The sequence below is a fragment of the Lingula anatina genome, chromosome 4 (genome assembly GCF_051362555.1).
Source record: "Lingula anatina isolate TDL-2025a chromosome 4, LinAna3.0, whole genome shotgun sequence".
NCBI classification, from domain to species: Eukaryota; Metazoa; Brachiopoda; class Lingulata; order Lingulida; family Lingulidae; genus Lingula; species Lingula anatina.
The window spans coordinates 2,881,899-2,900,835 of NC_141770.1; the positions used below are offsets into that span (position 1 = coordinate 2,881,899).

At 37.9% G+C, this 18,937-nt stretch overlaps 2 protein-coding genes and 1 long non-coding RNA gene across 3 annotated transcripts; all 3 read left to right on the forward strand.

Annotated features, from left to right (window-relative positions):
- Positions 1–2,959: 2,959 nt before the first annotated feature.
- On the forward strand, positions 2,960–5,445 carry LOC106166929 (uncharacterized). Its single transcript, XM_087012247.1, has 5 exons — positions 2,960–3,064; positions 3,280–3,420; positions 3,564–3,674; positions 3,926–4,106; positions 4,666–5,445. The coding sequence occupies exons 1-5, from the start codon at positions 2,981–2,983 to the stop codon at positions 5,022–5,024; spliced, it is 876 nt and encodes a 291-aa protein (XP_086868373.1). The 5' UTR covers positions 2,960–2,980; the 3' UTR covers positions 5,025–5,445.
- A 1,018-nt stretch (positions 5,446–6,463) lies between these two features.
- LOC147762062 (uncharacterized) lies at positions 6,464–7,614 on the forward strand. Its single transcript, XR_015333720.1, has 3 exons — positions 6,464–6,677; positions 6,998–7,069; positions 7,485–7,614. It is a non-coding gene; the product is annotated as an uncharacterized LOC147762062 (long non-coding RNA).
- A 3,028-nt stretch (positions 7,615–10,642) lies between these two features.
- On the forward strand, positions 10,643–18,909 carry LOC147762063 (regulator of G protein signaling protein-like). The gene is made up of 11 exons (XM_087011181.1): positions 10,643–10,765; positions 11,132–11,333; positions 11,770–11,957; positions 12,372–12,492; positions 12,896–13,010; positions 13,831–13,963; positions 14,266–14,398; positions 14,563–14,701; positions 15,709–15,833; positions 17,891–18,063; positions 18,300–18,909. Exons 2-11 carry the CDS (start codon positions 11,245–11,247, stop codon positions 18,704–18,706), a joined length of 1,623 nt encoding a protein of 540 aa, XP_086867307.1. The 5' UTR covers positions 10,643–10,765; positions 11,132–11,244; the 3' UTR covers positions 18,707–18,909.
- Positions 18,910–18,937: the final 28 nt, after the last annotated feature.

An 18,937-nucleotide genomic window follows, 5' to 3' on the forward strand; every position in this document is an offset into this window, starting at 1 on the left:
GCCAAATCCCGTCTCTTGTCCATTTTTCAATATCGACATCAAGTAAGATCTCCATATATGAAGCACGGAAAAATGAAAAGAAAATGGAGGGGGGGGGGTGATGCGTTTACAACTGTAATGCACTCGTGTTGGTATTGTTGTATATTTATTCATATATTAATGTATAGGAGAATGTCTAATATATGTAAATATATGGATTTTTAAGAAATCTTATATATTTTACAGTCTTCATATGTTAAATATTTGAATTTGTTTAAAATAAATACTTAATTTAAAGATATTGTATACTGCATTTAATTTTTCTTCTATTTGTATATTTATTACACATTGATATTATGAAGTAAAGATCACTTATTTTAGCACACATTTCGTTATGTTTAGGGCCCATCTGTACGAATCACATAAGGGAAAAAGTTGATAACAAAGTGTAAACAAAAGTTGTTCTATGCTGTTCCATTTTATGATTTAAATTACATGTCAAAGCAAAATGTGATATTCTGTACATAGGTTCACTATATGGACATTGTGATATACTTGTGATATATTTATTTTATCTTAAACGGTTGTCAATAAACTGAATTACATACTATGATGATTAGTTAAGCAAATTTTAATATGGTTTGCAAAAATTAGAACCCTCCAAAGCTCGATGTAATTTTGTTTCCTTCATTCGAAGTAACTTGCCTTTTAAGTGAAATGAAATAAGAAACAGGAGTGGATGTTATTCAAAGACCAAAGGCTTTTTTAAAATTTGAAATTGTAATCACCATTGACATAAAATCGTCTTTCTTTCTTTTATAATTTATATGTTCAAGTCAATAATCATTTTTTGGGCAATGTCCAACAAAACTCTATCGCCAGTGTCTCTGATATTTAAAAAACGATGCGCAATTAGCGTTATGAATAACCTAACTGTTACCTTTCTGGGTGTTATTTACGATTGACAACAGTTAATTTTTTTTTTCTGACCACCACATAACTGTGTCATGGTCCTCCTCCGATATCAACGGTATTGCGACTCTTTTTTAAAGTTACACAAACAAAAACAACGCGGAGATAAAAATTGAGAACTTTATAAATGTAGCGCACAGTGAAACCATGTGTATATGTAAATAGATCGTCCATTCATTTTAAAATCATGAAAGAAATGGCAAAAATAATAATAATAATAATAATAATAATGACAATAATAATAATAATAATAATAATAATAATAATAATAATAATAATAATAACATGCACCTACTCCTTCTGTGTCAATCACAATGAAAAAGGAGCAACAAACACTCCGCCAAAAAGTTATTATACACTCAGGCCTAACCAACTACCAGACTCGGCACCTACGGATCCAGAATAAACCGGTATATCAGACCACACTACCCGTTTTCAAGGTGTGTGTCAGATCGCATTACAGAGTATCAGCCACCACACCGATTTTGCCTGGTGTTATGTGGCATACACGAGTGGATGTCACATAACCCTCGCTGACGAGGGATCTATCTTATTTAGACCACGGGTCCATTAGCGGGTTATAACGCATTCATGCGAGACGTGCGGTTAAGCGAGTAACACCACGTCTGAATCTTTTGTTCTTCACTTCCACAGTGGTCTAAAGCGGGGTTGGAAAGTAGTGCATCTCATCTAGAATCATGCGCTGCTGCAATTTTCCCTGTTTATGCTAAAAATCTGACAATACCGCACTTGTTAAATAAAATTTAGGTTCGAACATAGCCAATGATGTTTTGTAAATAAGAACTTGCAAACTTATATATTTATTTAGAAAAGTAGACCTAATTTTGATAGCGGAAGCATATTCTGTCGGGGGTTAAATATTTTCTGGACGAGATTCAGTGAGTCGTCTGTCGCCATCTTGTCACTCGGAACTACTCCGATGTCTCCGCACTCGATAATAGTATGGAGCTTGCGGAATGAGCCGAGGATTGCCGATTTCCATGTTGTTGTACTCATACGACTCCTACTTGACGAAAACGAGGCGCGATACCCGGATGACAGGTAGGCTTACAAAATTTGTGATGGGGTATGATACTCTGTAATGCGATCGGACACACACCTTGAAAACGGGTAGTGTGGTCTGATATACCAGTTTATTCTGGATCCGTAGGTGCCGAGTCTGGTAGTTGGGTAGGCCTGACACTGTATTTGTCAGTGCTTTGGTTCTGTTAATCAAATGTTTGAATGTCGTAAATACCGGTATTCTAATGAGACACGCGCTTCGCTGAAAAGGTGTCAATATTTTAGAAATGTATCAGCCGTCCACGAATAGAAATGTGATGATCACGACTGCAGAATATGTAGTGACAGTTGTTGATATGTTTTTGCGACAAAAATTGCCCACAAAGTAGTTTGGAAAAATCAAACGCTTCACTTACATGTACCTATAGTTTCGTTTTAATCAAAGGGGTGGCAAGTTCGACATTTTAGTGCAAATGTTTCCGTACCACGGATTCCCTGACTGATAACGATGACAGATAACCTCCAGTGGGATATTATCTGTCGTTCTTTAGACAAAATATTTGGTCTGAGTGGGTAAATATTTACAGCATAGTGCTTGCAGATGATGCACCATCAAGCTAGTTTTGCGTCGTAAAATAACGTTTGTTTAAAATTTTCTTTTGACACAAGTATTATAAACATGTTTTATTTAAGGTTAAGTCTTTGGAAAAGGTATAAATACCGCATTTCAGAGCTCTTGAAAAAAGAAGAGACAACAGCTGAATACTGCTGAATAACTTCACACGAGAACATTTTTCGGTGAGTGAATTTTACATTTAAGAGACTCTTGAATTACTTTAATGGTTACAATTTCAACCTATCTTGTACATGATATTGGTTCAAACAGCATCTCAGTTGGAGTGCTAACGAATTTTACCAAAGACATATTACAGTAAAATAATTTATTATAAAAATAATTTGTTAAAACACTTTTGCTTTCTTTCAGGTTTGTCTCATTGTTTTGAACATGTCGTCCGAAAAGTCACTTGTGTTGGTACTAGTCGCTACCGTCGTTGTTTCCAGTGTTTACGCACTTCCAATGTGGAAAGAGGTAAAGCAATGCCTCTCTGATATTTATTATTATTATTGTTATTACCTGTTTTTGTTTAACATGTGACTATGTTATGTCTTGGTGCTGATTCCTCTAGAGATATTTTATATTATGTGCATTTCATTACAATTTAATTTAAATTGCTCAGTGTGAAAACCAAAAGAATTGTAATAACTTGAAACCACAAATAATTAAAAGTCATCTTCTTAATTCAGAATTTCAGAGTGGCCATCAATGAAACAGGCACCGAATTCAGCGAAGATGTGGAGATCGACATGATTAAACAGCAAGTCAGAGTGCACGTGCCTGCCCACAATGCCTTGCAAGAAACAGCCTCACTTCATGACTTTAAGAATGTAAGCATCTTAATCTCATTCCATCCTAAATGGCACATTGGAATGCTTTAGTACATCATTTTCTGCCTGATGTGTTCATTCTTTTCTTAAAAACATTCTTGTATTCGATTTTAATAAACTGCAATAAATTGCTCGACTTTTAGGGTCACTCCATAACTTGTTACATCAGAGACGGCTACTGCGTTCTGCGCAATGGACAAGAAGGCTTGGATTACACCTTAAGCTCCGTGAAATGGGGACTTGAGACCTTACAGGTAATCTATTCTGCCTCTTTCCCCCTTTGAAATAGAAAGTGACTACAAATTGACTTATAATCCGAAAGTAAGACCGTATTTTATTTTGTTCTCCAACTCGAAAAAAACAGCAAAAGCTTGTTATTCTGTTTCTTCTGTATGGTCTCTTCTTGTACGTATTAAAAAAAAAAAAAAAGATTTTTCCTAGCCAGATTAAACTCAAAGCGACGCCTTGCGAATTTTTCAATCTTTCATTTTAAAAAATATTTCAGGCTGAAGATAATGTTTTGTCTGAGAAGAACAGCGCTTTGGTGAGAAAATTCTTCACTCAGGAAAAGACACCATTGTCAGATATTTCCTTCCTCAGCTCCGAGGCCCAGGCTTTCTTAAACGGTCGACCGCTCTACAGATCTAAACTTTTTACCATGCCGCCTGGTGCGACCGTTTTGCAAGGTATTCAAATATAATATTTTTTTTCTATATATATTTTAAATGTTTATACTATTTATCCCACAAGGGGCAGCCTGTAATTCATTTTAGGTTCTTAGTAAATATTTTGCATGCCTAGCCCCTGGTGTGAAGATTTGAGTCACTATTGACCACCGCTTTGTAAAGCTAGATCAAAATAACCGAGATAATGTTGGTTATGAAAATATTTTTTATACTGGATCATGCATTTTGAAACAGAGGTCACAATGTTTCGACCTAATCGCAAGGCCTTCTACAGGTGAACTGTTGTTAAAATGTCAGTGGTGTCACTTGGCGCAAAATGCCCCCCCCCCCTCCCCCCACGGGTCCCGTCCGACAGGTGTGGTAGCACAAGCACGGTGGAGAGGTACCAGCTATCACACCTGTAGGGCCGTAACCTGGGAAACATTCCGAACTTATTGTCACCAAGTAGCTCCAGTATTTCCGGCATTATCAAAACACATTTGATGGATTAAACCATTCCCTTTGAAATCTAGATCAAGGCAATACATGTATGAGATTGGCAGATAATTATCTTTTTCAGGCATTGTTCTAACACCAACTGGCACTAAACGCAAACGCGCACTTATTTTACCGCATGCTCTCCTATCAGTTGGCCATGACCCAATCACCGGGAAACCTGTGCTTTACTGTAAAAATGGCCTGGACAAGGTGACGGTCTGGGGATACACTACAGGTGATTGTGAGTGGATAGAAGTTTGTGGATATGGCAAAGACGGCCACAAGACCTGCAGCAACAACCACTACACCAGAAACACGCCGTACAGGTGCGAGTGTTGTGAGGGACAGTTTGCTAAAGACGACTGCATTTGCGACGCTGGAGGCAGTGACACATCCAATCCGTTTGCCCAAGAAGTTATTATAATTTCTTGGTTTGCCTGAATGATATGAATAACACTTACGCATCTCCGCAAAACGCTTGAGGAAGGCTCTTCAGTAGAACCGAAAATTAGACGGTACGAAAGCATTTAGAAAAAAACTGTCTTTGGAATTATTAATTAAACAATCTATGTATATCTACCAGACTAATGAACTTTTTAAGCACATAAGAGCTTTGTTTGTATATCTCGGATTGAATCAGACATTACAAGTTATAACAGTTAAGAATGTTGCTTTATATTGTTTAGCTTTAGGTAGCTTCACGCCACGTTTCTGTCTTGTATAATGATTGTACAGCAAATATAAATTCGCTTCAATTCTGAGAAAAATTACACAGGTTTCTCTATTCAGAATTCCCACCTATCTAAATGTAATTCTTTTGATAGTGCAATTATTACTAATAAATATGCAAGTATTTATGCAACAGAGTTTTTTGGCATTCAAAATCATGTTATCACATGTCAATTCAAGGCGCCATGTATTTGCAACTTGTGTACTTATTAATTTGCAAGAGTTAATTGCAAAACTGGTTGTTTATTAAATAAATGAATACAAAAAATTCAATGTCTTTGAAATATTCATGACATGAACCACGTCTTACTTCAAGTGGCTATGTCTAAAGAAACATTTGTAAAAAAAACATTTATTACGCAGTATTATTTATCACATTTACCATATTTTTACCATATTTTGCGGTTATTTTTCTCTCGTAAAAATGAGTATCACGTTATCAATTAAACTTTCATGGACTTTTTTGTTTGAAGGGAAGATATATGGCTTCTCATTATCCAAAACAATTTTTAAACATCAGACATCCACTGAAATTCCGATACGCGTTCCGCCTCATAATATTGTATAAAATATATTTCAAACGCGTTTCTCCTGAGCAGTTGACTTCTGATTTATTAACTCTCCATACACGGAACATGGCAGCCTTATGCCTAGAAAAGATTATTTATGTCCAGTTAATAAATTCTTACGTCCAAATTGCCCATCACATGCCTATTATGTTGTGAATTGATGCATGTAAACATAAAACAGATTAATCTTATCTATGCTTATAGACTCATTGCAAAACAGAAAAAAAAAAGAAAAACATATAAGAGGACGTCATGACTTCATGTGCGTCACACAACACGTCACAATGTCCCTCTCCTCTTATTACGTCATAAAAGTCCTGTCGCTTAGTGATAAAGCATCAAGTGGCCGGCATCTCAGTAAAGTAACCATCATTCTCACCATGGCTAGTGTGGCCGAAACAGGTACGATATCATATTTAAGATGCACGTTAATTTTTCAAATATGTTGTGTGAACGTAAATAAAAGATACCCAATGCTTTTGTTTAAAAAAATCAAATTGTGTCAATTAAGTAAGAATTAATTCTGCAATAATGCGCTTCTTGTTACGTTCTCCCAGCTATGCCAATATAGATTATTATAGTCTGTAGTATATTTTGCATTTTAAAAACTAACCTTGTTTTGTGAAACTGGTGAAATAAAGATACAGAAATTGTATGTTTATGTATTCCAGTTCACGTAGTAGAAATATGTAAGTCTTTGTTTCCAGGCCCGCCGAAACTCGATGCGTGGGAGGTCCCACATCTGCTTCAGGACAAGACATTTACTGATTATTTAAATGTATTTCTCGCTCAGCCGGTGAGTTGTATTTCCCTATTCCTTTTCAACATCTGAAAAAATATATAGACCTATATTAAATTATATGCTTGTTCCCTCATTTAATCGTTAATTTTTGGGTATCTGATCAATACCTGAAATGTGCGTATTTTTGTTTTGTTTTGTTTTCTATGAAAAATATTTGAATTTTATATTTGATTTTTATCAAAGTTGAAATACTTACACAGTTTTCAAAGAGCAATGTTGTGTAGAAATATACTCTATCTCATTTCTTATGCTTAATATCTGTATATCAATTCTTTATTTAAAATTGAAACAACTGTCACCACTCTGAATTTTAGATATTCCAAGTGAAGTGTTCTTATCTGTATCAGAACAGAGAGTTTACATTCGACCCTCCGTGTGATCCTTGTGTAAGTGGCTTTATAAAAATAATTATATCAATAATATCACTTCCATATTTACTGAGGGGTTTTGAATGCAAAAATATGAATCTAACGGGGGAGGGGGCAAGAAACGCGATTCCCATTTGTATACGGTTACTAGGAAATTTATTCGCTGATCCACGATCGAAGAGTAAAAGAACAGGGTTTAACATAGTCTAATGTATTTTTTATTGGCAATCTAGACAACGATAAATGCATTACTAGTATTACATTGTGTTGTGCCTATACCATACTTTATAAAATTTATTATTATTATTTCAAATTTGCAACCCGAGTGATGGATAAATAACTTCTTTGCATCGTAGTTGAATTTTACATTCTATCTATCATCCGAGGTAATATGTTATATCATTTATAATTTTATCCATACATATACCATCAGCCTCCGACCAAGTGGACGTTATCATGGCTCATGAAGACAAGAATTCCCCTCTTTGTCACGACAAAGCTGTACTCAGAATACAAGTTATGTCAGTGGCTGGTCAGACCCAATGAACTCCGCGTGCAGAAAGGTAAATTATTTGCGGCCTTCGTGAGTGGGATCCTTTCTGAAAATGTCCCTTCACACAAATTAATCAGTTTCAAACATAAGATTTTGGTGATTTTCTTATTTTTTCTCCAAAAATGAGATTTCTGCGATCATTACAAAAAGTACACGTACACGTACAATTAAATGATAAACGACCTGCATTTGAAATCTTATAATATCCCTAGTCGTAGAAGAATTTCATCAACTGTGTTATGTTATACGAATTAAGTAATTTGTCTTCAATCAACTGTTTAATATTGAAATAGTTTGCCCCCCCAGTATTTGGATTGCTAACGGGACTATTGGAGACAAACTATTCCAATAACTGTCTAACAATACATGTACCCGACTAAAGGGAGACACTTAAAAATCAAATGCTAATTCAATATCAAAAACACACTTTCAAAGGGATAAGTTATATTAATGCAACGTTCGTCGAAGATTATTTCAATTTATTTATTTTTTCAGACAAATATGCGGCAGAGTTGAAAAGGTTTCAGACGGCAATAGGTCACGTGGCAGGGATGCGTAAATTTCGTCACTTCCTGTCCGCATCGTCTGGGGAGAGTCTAGTCAACTTCTGGCTGGACGTAGACAAGGTGCTGAAAACTCCGGTAGAAAGAGCAGACGATGTATGGGAAAATTGGCGCGAAGTCCAAATCCAGTATTTTCAGACAACTTTTTTCGAGGATTTATGTGGACGGCAATCCTGCAACATTGGTAGGTTGTTCCCGGAGGCGACTGGGGATGGGCTCTTCTTGAGTCACGCCCAGTTCCAATGTTTACGCGATCTTCAACAGATGGCCGTCAATATCCTAAAGGAATATTGGGTTCCAAAATACATGATCCACATTGGCGCGACTGACGACAGGCCGATGACAAAATCCGAGCGAGACGCAGACAGAGTCAAGCTTAATGCTATAACCAATATGGAGTATTATCAGTTGGTCAAAAAGTTTGGGAGGTTTACCGTCTGCAACAGTTTGGAGGAAGGAAAACTGCAGATGGACCCGGGAGCGGGCCCGCACCAGGAGGGACACAAACAGGAGGCCCAGTTTTCGATCGAACACTCTGTGCGCCATAGGAAGCCAGACGGAGTTCCAAAGCTCCCTCCGGTCCACCGTTCTAGACAACACAAAGAAAGAGTCGCGTTTTTAACCAGCGAAAATCTTCAACGACTCGAAAGTTTGGACGATCTGCCACACACCGTAAGGAAGCCCAGCTTTATATCTAGCCAAAGCAGCCATGAAGATCAGAGAACTCGGCAAGTGAAGACCCCCATACTATCATTAAAATCGAAGTCCTTGGTGGCACGTGACAACGAAATAATGCTCCAACATCACATGCAAGATTATTTCGGGGACAAGCACCAGATGGACGCATTTTGGAAGTTCATCTCCACGCCCGACAGCGTTTGCGGAGAGCCCATGTTTTGCAAGACCCGTAGTTACCGTTTCCGCGCTCAAGAGTGGCTTTTGGTCACTTGCATTGCCGATGACTCATTGGCGGGCGGACCGTTCCAAGCTTACCTGAAGAGTCAGCACGCGGACGGCGTCCATCCGAGCTTGCTGTCCTTCTGGAAAGACGCTCAGGTCCTCTTGTCTCTCCCCGTGGAATCCAAGACTGACGCCCGAGCAGAGACGCTCACGAGTCGACAGGCGGCTAGGATGATCAAAACGTATCTTTTGCCTAGTGGACGGAGGCACATACGCTTTCCCGCTCCTCTCCAGAGGCTGATGTTGAGGAAGCTTGTTAACGGCTTCGACGCTCAGGATGTTCTTCGGTGTGTGCAAGACGCCGTGTGTCAGGTACGTAAACTGACTTAATCAACGTTTTCTTTTTCAATGAAACATTATTTTATTTTTATTTACTTATATAACCACCTTTAAAAGATGAATGAAAAAGACGAATAAAGTAAATAAGGAAAAATGTGATGGAATAAAATGATAAACAGCATATATAGAAGACATATCATATATATATATATATATATCTTCATGTTTTTAAATAATCATCGTTGATAATACGTTCAAAATGTATAGTAAGTTTGATCACTTTCAAATTGGCAGCTGAGTTAATTTTTTCATTGTTTTTTTTAAAACGTTGATAATATTCATGAATTTGGAGCTTCATTGTTTAGTTGACAACCAAACACAGGGTTTTACATATTATACAGGCAAAATAAAGCAACTATTTGATTTTTACTAAAATTGCATTATTTTTATTTGGTTAATATCAGTAAACAAGTATGATATATGTTTTGCTTTCAGACAATAAAACCTGCCTTGGCAAAGTATTTAAAACACGAAAGAAGACTATTTAGGGAGGAGATGGGATTGGTATGTAACCATTTCTACAGTATCATGTTGTATAATCAAAGTACTAGGCAAAACCCAAATAACGTCTGTTTTTCCTCCTCCCTTGTATTGTCACAAATAATAATAGTAATTATAATAATAATTATAATGATAATAATAATAATGAAATTTTTAAAAATGGGCGACGAAACAAGTTCGATTTTGTTAATGTATTTGAAAGGAATCATCAAAGCACGTACATATTTTCATTCTAGTGTTGCCATATAGGAAAACCCCTCCCTCCCCCAGACGGCGGGTACGCCATCTTGGCCTTCAAGCTCGCACAGGACATAGCAAGGACTGGTAAATAACAGCCCCTCCCCCCTCCCCCCGAAATGGCTTAAACTCAAAAGAGTTAACGGCTGACGTCCAAGATTTTTTATGGGCATAATATTGGAATAATGTTCAATAATAGACATGAAGTGAAGCTTTAACATGAAAATATTGTATTTTGTTTTTTAAGTAAACATTTAAAACGCATATATTTCGTTTACGCTGATTGTTTCTAAAATATCAGATCTTCTTTATATTTTACTTGGTCTATTGTATTGTATTTGATCTTTTCAAGTTCTTTATATTTTACTCGGTCTGTTATTAGTCAATGGTTTGCTATTTTTAATTATTTTAATAAAACATTCAATGTTCATCAATGGTTCCTCCTTGCAGCGACGCCTGGGATTCCTGCTCTAGTCCCGTCAAGAGATTTACAGGCAGCAGATCCAACGCAAGATTCCGGAAGTCTCCGAGTTCTCTCTCCTGTGTCACGTGACACGTCATGTGAGTCCTTGGTCTGGCAAACTATTTTGGTAACGCCCCCTTTACACTGGTCGGCGTCCCCTCTGCGTCCCGTAGTACGGCCCCGTTTGAGAGTAAAAAATATAATACTTTACGTGCCGACAAATGGCGGATGATTCATTTTGCAACCGAAGTGATGCTTGTGCCTCCTTTCTACGACCACAGCGATGCCAGTTTCATGGTCGTACAAAGAACGCAGAAAGGACGCCGTCCAGTGTAAAGATGGTTTAACCATGCCTGCTGGTCAACGAAAAATGATCTCCTTTCATTTATTAAAAAATTATATCTCATTTTCTTTCGTTAATATAATTTAGTCATCTATTTAACCAAGAGTCTTTCAACATTTAGGGCACATCAGGAATTTTGTCAACCAGCCGAAAATTGACGTGAGCAAGATACCCGCACCCCGTCGCAAACCGGCACCCCCCGTGTCCACCAAACAGGCAGAAGGGGCGTCCGGCATGATCCACTTTGATGTCAAGTTGCCCGCCTATCTCAGACCCTTCAAATGGAGGGATGATAAGATCTATAGTAGACCGCCTCGACCAAGGTAATATTAGCACTTCAATTGAGCGTACGTCCAGGCGGAATTTTTTAATGAAAAGTTCGCTCGTGAAAAACTTGTTATGAGACATCATTTTCAGAATTACAATTTACGATCTGTGTCCGAGTCCAAAATGTCGTGATGTACCGGTAAATAACGACACGAAAACGGTGTAGAAAGCATTGGTTATTTTAATGATCTTTGCAGCAAACGCCATACTTATTATGATAATATTATTTTATCTATTTATTAATATACTAAGCTGTTGGCCTACTATAGTACATGTTCATGATATGTTTTATAAGGTCTTTTAGTTAGTACGTTGTTCCTTCCGTACTGCGTTCATTAATTTATTCGTTCTTTCATACATTGATGCATATATTTGTATTCAATTTTCATTCTATGTGCCAACGTAGTGCAATCTTTTTTTTTTTTTTTGAAGGACATTTATGGAGATATTAACAAACGACATACACAGGGAGTTTTTCCGTAAATTCCTCATACACAGCGGTGTCTCGGACGTACCGGTCAAGTTTTGGCAGGAGGTCCAGGAAATGAAGAACAAGTCTCATCCTAAAACGAAAATCAACAAAGTCAACCTTATTGTAAAGAAATACTTCACCAAGAAAAGTAATTGTAACCCGCTTTTAATAATACTTCACCAAACAAAAACGTATAATTTTTGCTTGAACTTTATATTAGATTTAGGCGTTAAGTGATTCTTTAAATAACGAAACCAACAGCTATTTCAAAGAATAATAAGAGCAAGGTTTAGAATATTGTTCTGGAGTTCTGCTTGATTATTTTGATATTTATCTTTGTCATAATATTATCTAACTTGCGTAATGTGTCCTTTCTATGCTCAAAACTGAGTTGATGCGACTTAATAGCTGATTGGGAAGCAATACATAAAATAGGACGAAAAATAGCCTACCGATCTGATTATGAACCATTAATAAAAAGTGTTAAGAATTCAAAGATATTTTGTTTTTTTATAATTGTTCATAAATAATTCGATACTTTCACATTTATTCCCACTTACAGTGAGGGAGAAGATGGACTGCAACGCCGACATCATAGAAACCATCCCCAAGGTCTTCCGTGTCACCCCGCCAATGCTAATATCAGCGCAGTCCTGTGTCGCCAAAACGCTGGAGGAAAAATGGTAAGAATTTCAAGAGGGACATCACGGGAAAATGACGTTTTTTTCCGAAATTGTGGTTTGATATTTCATCTTCTGGAAAACTGGGGACACAAATGGACTGAAGAGTTTAAATCGAACTATAGTCCGTTACCCTTTACTTTGTGCAAGTGACATTCGTCCCGTTTACTAACCCAAACACTCCGACTACCCTAACCTCTACTAATCATATTGGAGCCCATTCCTAGGACTACCATTCCTGTCACATCGGCCAGTAGACAAACTGACTCTTTTATTGAGAAAAATATTCTGTTTGAAACCATTTCCTTTATTTTATCAGTGTATCAGGGGAACCTTGGTTTTCCTCTCGTAAGGTGAAATTATCACAAAATTGTATATTTTCCCTTTGTTTTCTGATTTTTTAAAGGAATTACGCTTACCTTGACACATTCCCAGAGATAGAACCCAGACAGGAAACTAGGTCCGTCCATTCTACGGAGATAGCAGCTGCTGTGATACGCACCTGGACCAAGGAGAAGACGGTGAGTTAACCACGGTGTATCATCCAGTAATAAACACTGTATACGTAATCTATATACTAATAGGAGATCAGCGAAAGTCTTCTTTTTCGTTTTTGTCCCAAATTACAATGATCTGTTGACAACTGACAGACGTTAGTAGTATCTTATCGCAGTGGGAAGATAGTGGATTTGATTATAGCTGTTTTAAAAATGTATATTTTGAAGGTATTTTCTAGCCTTGGGAAATTCCCGTAAAGCTTCGGCATGTGTGACATGTGCGGCATGTGGTGCCCTCTACCAGGACCGCAGTTATAACGTGGACATTTCACAGTGCAGAGATTAGCCATCTATTTAACTAGAGACATATCTGACTGTTAATATTAAGTGAAAAAAATCAATCTGTGGCCCTTGTAGAGGGTACGTGACAGGTATCATATATTATATTGTCAATAACATTATTATCAGAAAGCAGGATTTGCTGGCCCAGTGGTAACGTTTTGGCTGCCAAACACGGCGGAGTGGGTTCGATTCCCCCTCAGTCCAGTCTTTTTTAAAATAATTATTATATACTAATCTCTTATCATGGTTCAATGATTGATGTGACGGGTATCAGCTAGTGAGACTTATTAGACGACGAGTTCGCTGGGAACTCTGGGTAATAACCCCCCCCCCCCCCTCCCACACACACACACACACACACACACACACACACACAGTACTGCAGTGCAACCGTAACAGCTCGGTTGATTGTGACAAGTAATTAAATCAGTTATAGCCTACAGCGTTATTCACAAATGCTTGTTCACCATTTATTATTCCCTTTTCTTTCATTTTTTTTCAGAGAAACCTCTGGATAGGTTTTCTTCGCACCGTGATACAATTTAGAAAAACGATCCTCGACCCCACTGCTGTACCTTCATTCATGATGTACATCAAATACGAAATTGCCAAAGAGCTGGACAAGATCAACGAACGTAAGCCCATCACTTTTTTATGTGATACATTTGGTTTAAGTGTTTAAGAATTTTACAATTTAGTAAACAATGAAAAAATTGTGAAAAAAAAAAACAGCAAAAATAACATCAATAAAATGAAAATTTTATTAGTTAAAAATTAAATTGTGAAACAACCAACTTGCAAGATCAACTTATTCGAGCTATTTCTGGAATGCTGTCGTTTGTTTCAACCTGATGGAATATTAATCCCTTTTTTATCACGGAAGTAAAACCATCTGTGTGAAATAAATAAATGTCAAATTTTGATCATGATAAAACAGGTAGAAGACAACAGGCCCGTCCAGGTGAGGAATTCATCCCGTCCATAGGACCGATTAAGAAAGTGATGAAAAGGAAGTTGATCATCATGGAAAAGTTGCCGAAAGATTTAGAGTTTTGGATTGAAGTGGACAAGTGAGTTTTTTGATAGAATATGTCATCTCTTTTGTAATGTAACATTGTCGGTGACATCTGAGAAGTTTAAAATAATTTTATTTAATTATTAATCCTCTGTATCTTTCCCCAATGCCTGCCATTTGCATTTTAATCAGTTACATTACGCCTTTTTGTTAATGCAGATTCAGGGAGCTTTGTGCAATGACAAACGAAGACGCAGAAGCCGGCAATTTCTCGAAAGACCACCAATACCTGCTGGAGGTAAAGACAAAAACCATCATAGAGTGCTTCTTGGAGTCTGAAATACCACCAAAGCTTCAGGTAAAGAGTGGGAAACATCTCAAAGCTGTTTTGTGCACATTGAACAATGAGCGCATTCGGAACAGCGGACTAACAGATCCGCGGGTCAAATACGGCCACCGACTGAAATGCTTGCCGCTTTATTCCTGATTAGACACTGAATAGATTCCCCGTGGGGATTATGCAACAAGCATTCAAGTGGGTCGGCCATATTTGATCCGCGGATCTGTTAGTCCTCTGTTCAGAATGCGCTCAAAGACCGCATTCTCAACGAATTGAGCCAGGCTTTACAAATCCTGAGGCTAAAAATGGCGGACGTACATGAAAGAAAAACCGCCTAATCTTTTAATAGTCTCTCCGCCTCTCACACGCCTCCCCACACGTCGTCCCTGTGGGGTACAGTAATTAAATCTCGGCTCCGAACATGAATATCTCCGTGAATATCTCTGGTGATATTATCTCCGTAGATAGTCTATTCATTGCTGCTCTACGGGCCAATTCATTCCTTTTTCGTCTCTGTTTTGAAAGATAATAGAACAGAAGAGCTTTTTTCCTTCAATCGCCTTCAGCCGCCACGCTTCCTTCACCACGAGTTTAACTGATGAGCATGCGCACTTAATATTTCTCAGGTAGCTTCCGCATGGCGAACGGAGCCGAGATTTAATTACTGTACCCCGCAGGGACGACGTGTGGGGAGGCGTGTGAGAGGCGGAGAGACCATTAAAAGATTAGGCGGTTTTTCTTTCATGTACGTCCTCCATTTTAGTCTCAGGATTTGTAAAGCCTGGCTCAATTCGTTGAGAATGCGGTCAAAGAGGACACGTACACATAAGATGAACGAAGTAGATGCACGTTTCACATTTTTCCACAGGGAAAAATAATCGAAATAGAGCAAACTTGTAATACCTTGTACGAACTAGATATTTTTTCTTTGAGTAACGAAAATTGATCGAAAAAAAAAAAAAAAAAAAAAAAACAACCGTGTAGTACAATGAACTATTTATAATATCCTCAAATCCAATTTTTAGATAAACATATCCCAAGAATTAGCAGATCGTATCATCAGTGACTTCCAATCCGGGATCCTGGACCGCAGTCTCTTCCATCAGGCCCTCCTCAGCATCTTCCCAACCCTCATCCATATGTGGAAGAAGTAAGTTTTTTCTTCCTTTCTTTCTTCATTTTTTAGAATAATTATTTTATTTTATTGGTGGAAGAACTTAATTGTGTCATCGGTTCTAAGTTGGCCTGTCTGACTCGTCCGTTCAATTTTAGTTTTTAACCTGAAAAAAGGTTATTTTCTGTCTTTCTTTACCATAAGGAAATACAGACTTGACATTTAATATGGAATATTTCAGTTTAGAAGGTATGCCTAGGTAAAAATGCATTCTTTTTTCAAAAAAGTCCGATCTCATATAAGATATGTGAATAGGGAAGTGTGTAGTCAGGTGTGTCGTTTCCAATTAACTGAATACCAGGTTAGTTGCGCTGCTGCATTATGTAATATGCAGTGATTCTTGTGGGTAGTGCTCCTTTGGGCTGGTCAAAGCTTGGCTTTGGCAAAGCATGGTTCTGTCAAAAAAGTATCCATATGTCGGCAACTACTGCATAGCAGAATTTGAAATTTTGCATGCAAGTGGTCGGGTTTGCAGTGTGTAAAATGAGCTATGCAATGCTATACAAATTTCTTAATCTGTGGCAGAATGGCGCGAAAAAGTCCGACATTGCCAGACAGATAATCGCGCCAAAAGAAATGGTCCGCACAGTTTTATAGAGTAATGCCCAGACTGATATACCTACACAGAAACCACACCCAATGTATCGATATCTTACCACCAGGGCACAAGACCCACTGTCTTTCGGGATATGCTGTTGAAACTAAACAAAAACCACCCAGTCCGTTCAGAATGAGGGGTAAATTGCCACCAAAACGCATTTTTCAAGGCCCTTATCGAACACCAAACTGGTTTTAGCAGGTTTAAATTCCAGACGACCTCCGAGGAACCCACTGTAAACAGCAAAACATCGTTGTATGTTTCTCTCATGAACTGGGGACCTTGACCGTTTCTGGGTTGAACACTGAAACCTCGTGGCTTTATTTACTGAGGTCAGATTTCACCTGTACCGCTCAATTAGTCGAAACAGGTTACAGACATCCAGAAGAGGCCAACGACGAAGCGTGTGCGGCGTCTAAAGTGACCAAGATCATTAACAGCGTCAGTATTTGGAGTGGATACCACATTGGTGCCAAAACACCAATGGTAGTCATCGACGAAAACCTGAACCAGATCAAATAAAGGAATAATCTGGGAACCACTTGACTATCATTTGATAGGGGGCACCTCAGGAACAATTTTAGGTTGTGTGGTGAGATTTCCGGTTCACACAGAGCACTTTTAATAGCAGATTACGTAGAGAACCAAGGGAATAAGCAGCTACCTTGGTCATCAAAATCGCCATTTTTGAACCACATAGACAATATGTGGGTAGGCCATTATTCGCCAAATCAATGGTCTATATGTCCTACAACAAATCTTGACCAAATTGGACAGATTTTGACCGATGCCTGGAATGTTATTCATGATTGAACTCTAAAAACCTAACCCAATTAATGCCTTGCCACTTGAGAGCGCTGGTAGCAGCCAGAAGAAGTCAGGTGTAACAGCAACCGTTACTGTGACTAGACACTGACATGAGGGTCCTTTGTGGAGCGTGTAACTCTTTTACAGACAATAATTTGGAAAATATGGAGATCCAAAATATCTCTTTTAATGGTTGTCGTATGACATAGAATAGGCAATGTGTTTTTGTTTACTTCTCTGGCGAATTCCATTAATGAACTGATGTCAAAATGACATAATTCATAATTCAAAGTTATTAAAACACGATTTTAATCCTTGTTTTCATTTATCAGTCAACAAAATAGGAAAAAAACTGATGAAAAATGATTTGGAAAAAAAATATTCCATATTAAATGTCAAGTCTGTATTATATTTTAAATTCACTGTTCAGTTTATTCTTTCGAGACATACATGAACAGTATTTACGCAGCAAAGTAAAACGCCAAAAATCATAATCCTAAAATATTATGTTTGCTTTTAATTCTGTAGGCCTACATCATAATGTCGAATTTTTTTCTTTCTGAAAATTCAATCACGCTTAAAACTTGATATTTTTGCCTCGTGTTTTTCATACCAATTATATTGTCAGGTTCAACAAGCACAGATTTGCGCCCCCAAGTGACGTTACGGTCAAGGTAGAGCCTGTAGTGCCATTGAAGACCCGTCCCAAGGGCCGCGTCACGCCGCACGCTAACTCCCCCATACCCGATTTCTTTGCTCTCTCTGTTGAAAAAGCCAAAAAGATTATCAAAAGAGCAACTGGTAAGTTTTGTAATAAACTCCCAATCAGCTGTTTTTTTTTATTAGAAGCGTCTGTGCGAGAAGTTAATATAAACCCGAGGGCGGCCGTAGAAAAAGTATTTGTTTTCTCTACATTTATCCGTGTGCGTTAATTTCTGTAGACAATTTTATTCTGAAGGACACTTCTCAATATTTTCTAAGGATTTTTTTACGATGGCAACATGTTTGATTTATTTTCCAAAACTATCTTCCCCTAGGTGTTGACGTGTTTAGTGACGTGGAACAGCGATTCCTTTTCTCCCTTCAAGAAGGCCTCCGCCACGTGGTCCCTATGACACGTGAGGAGATGAACGCCATGAAAAGCACGCGCAGCCAGAGCAGCACCACCATACATTCGGGCATCGCAGATAGAAAGCAGACGACAAACCCTGCGGCGAGTAAAATGAGCCTGAAAAACGCAAGTCGTTTATCGATTGGTTCCGTGCAAAGGAAACGCAGCCACAGGAATCGTAAGTCGGCCAATCGCATGGCACGTGGCGCGCAGGACCCTAACAACTACAAGGAACTGAAGAAGATGAGCCGAATGCTGCTCCCACCAAGTGATGGCAGCCTTCCAAAACTGCATATCTCTCCACAGACAAGCGAGGAACTAATTGTTCAGTGACCATTTCCCTTTTTCTGTTATGTTGTGTTTGATCCAAGAATCCAATTAAAAAACGTTAATCTCGCTGATATTGAACTGAAAGACAATTTTCTTTGCAAAAAACTGAAATAAAAGGAAAAACAATAGGAAAATACCTTTAAATGTTTCAGAATACAACACAAATAAAAATTTTATCTATACTTATTATTTTTCCCGTTTAGCGCAAAAATAAGCAGTAATGTATAATTGTCG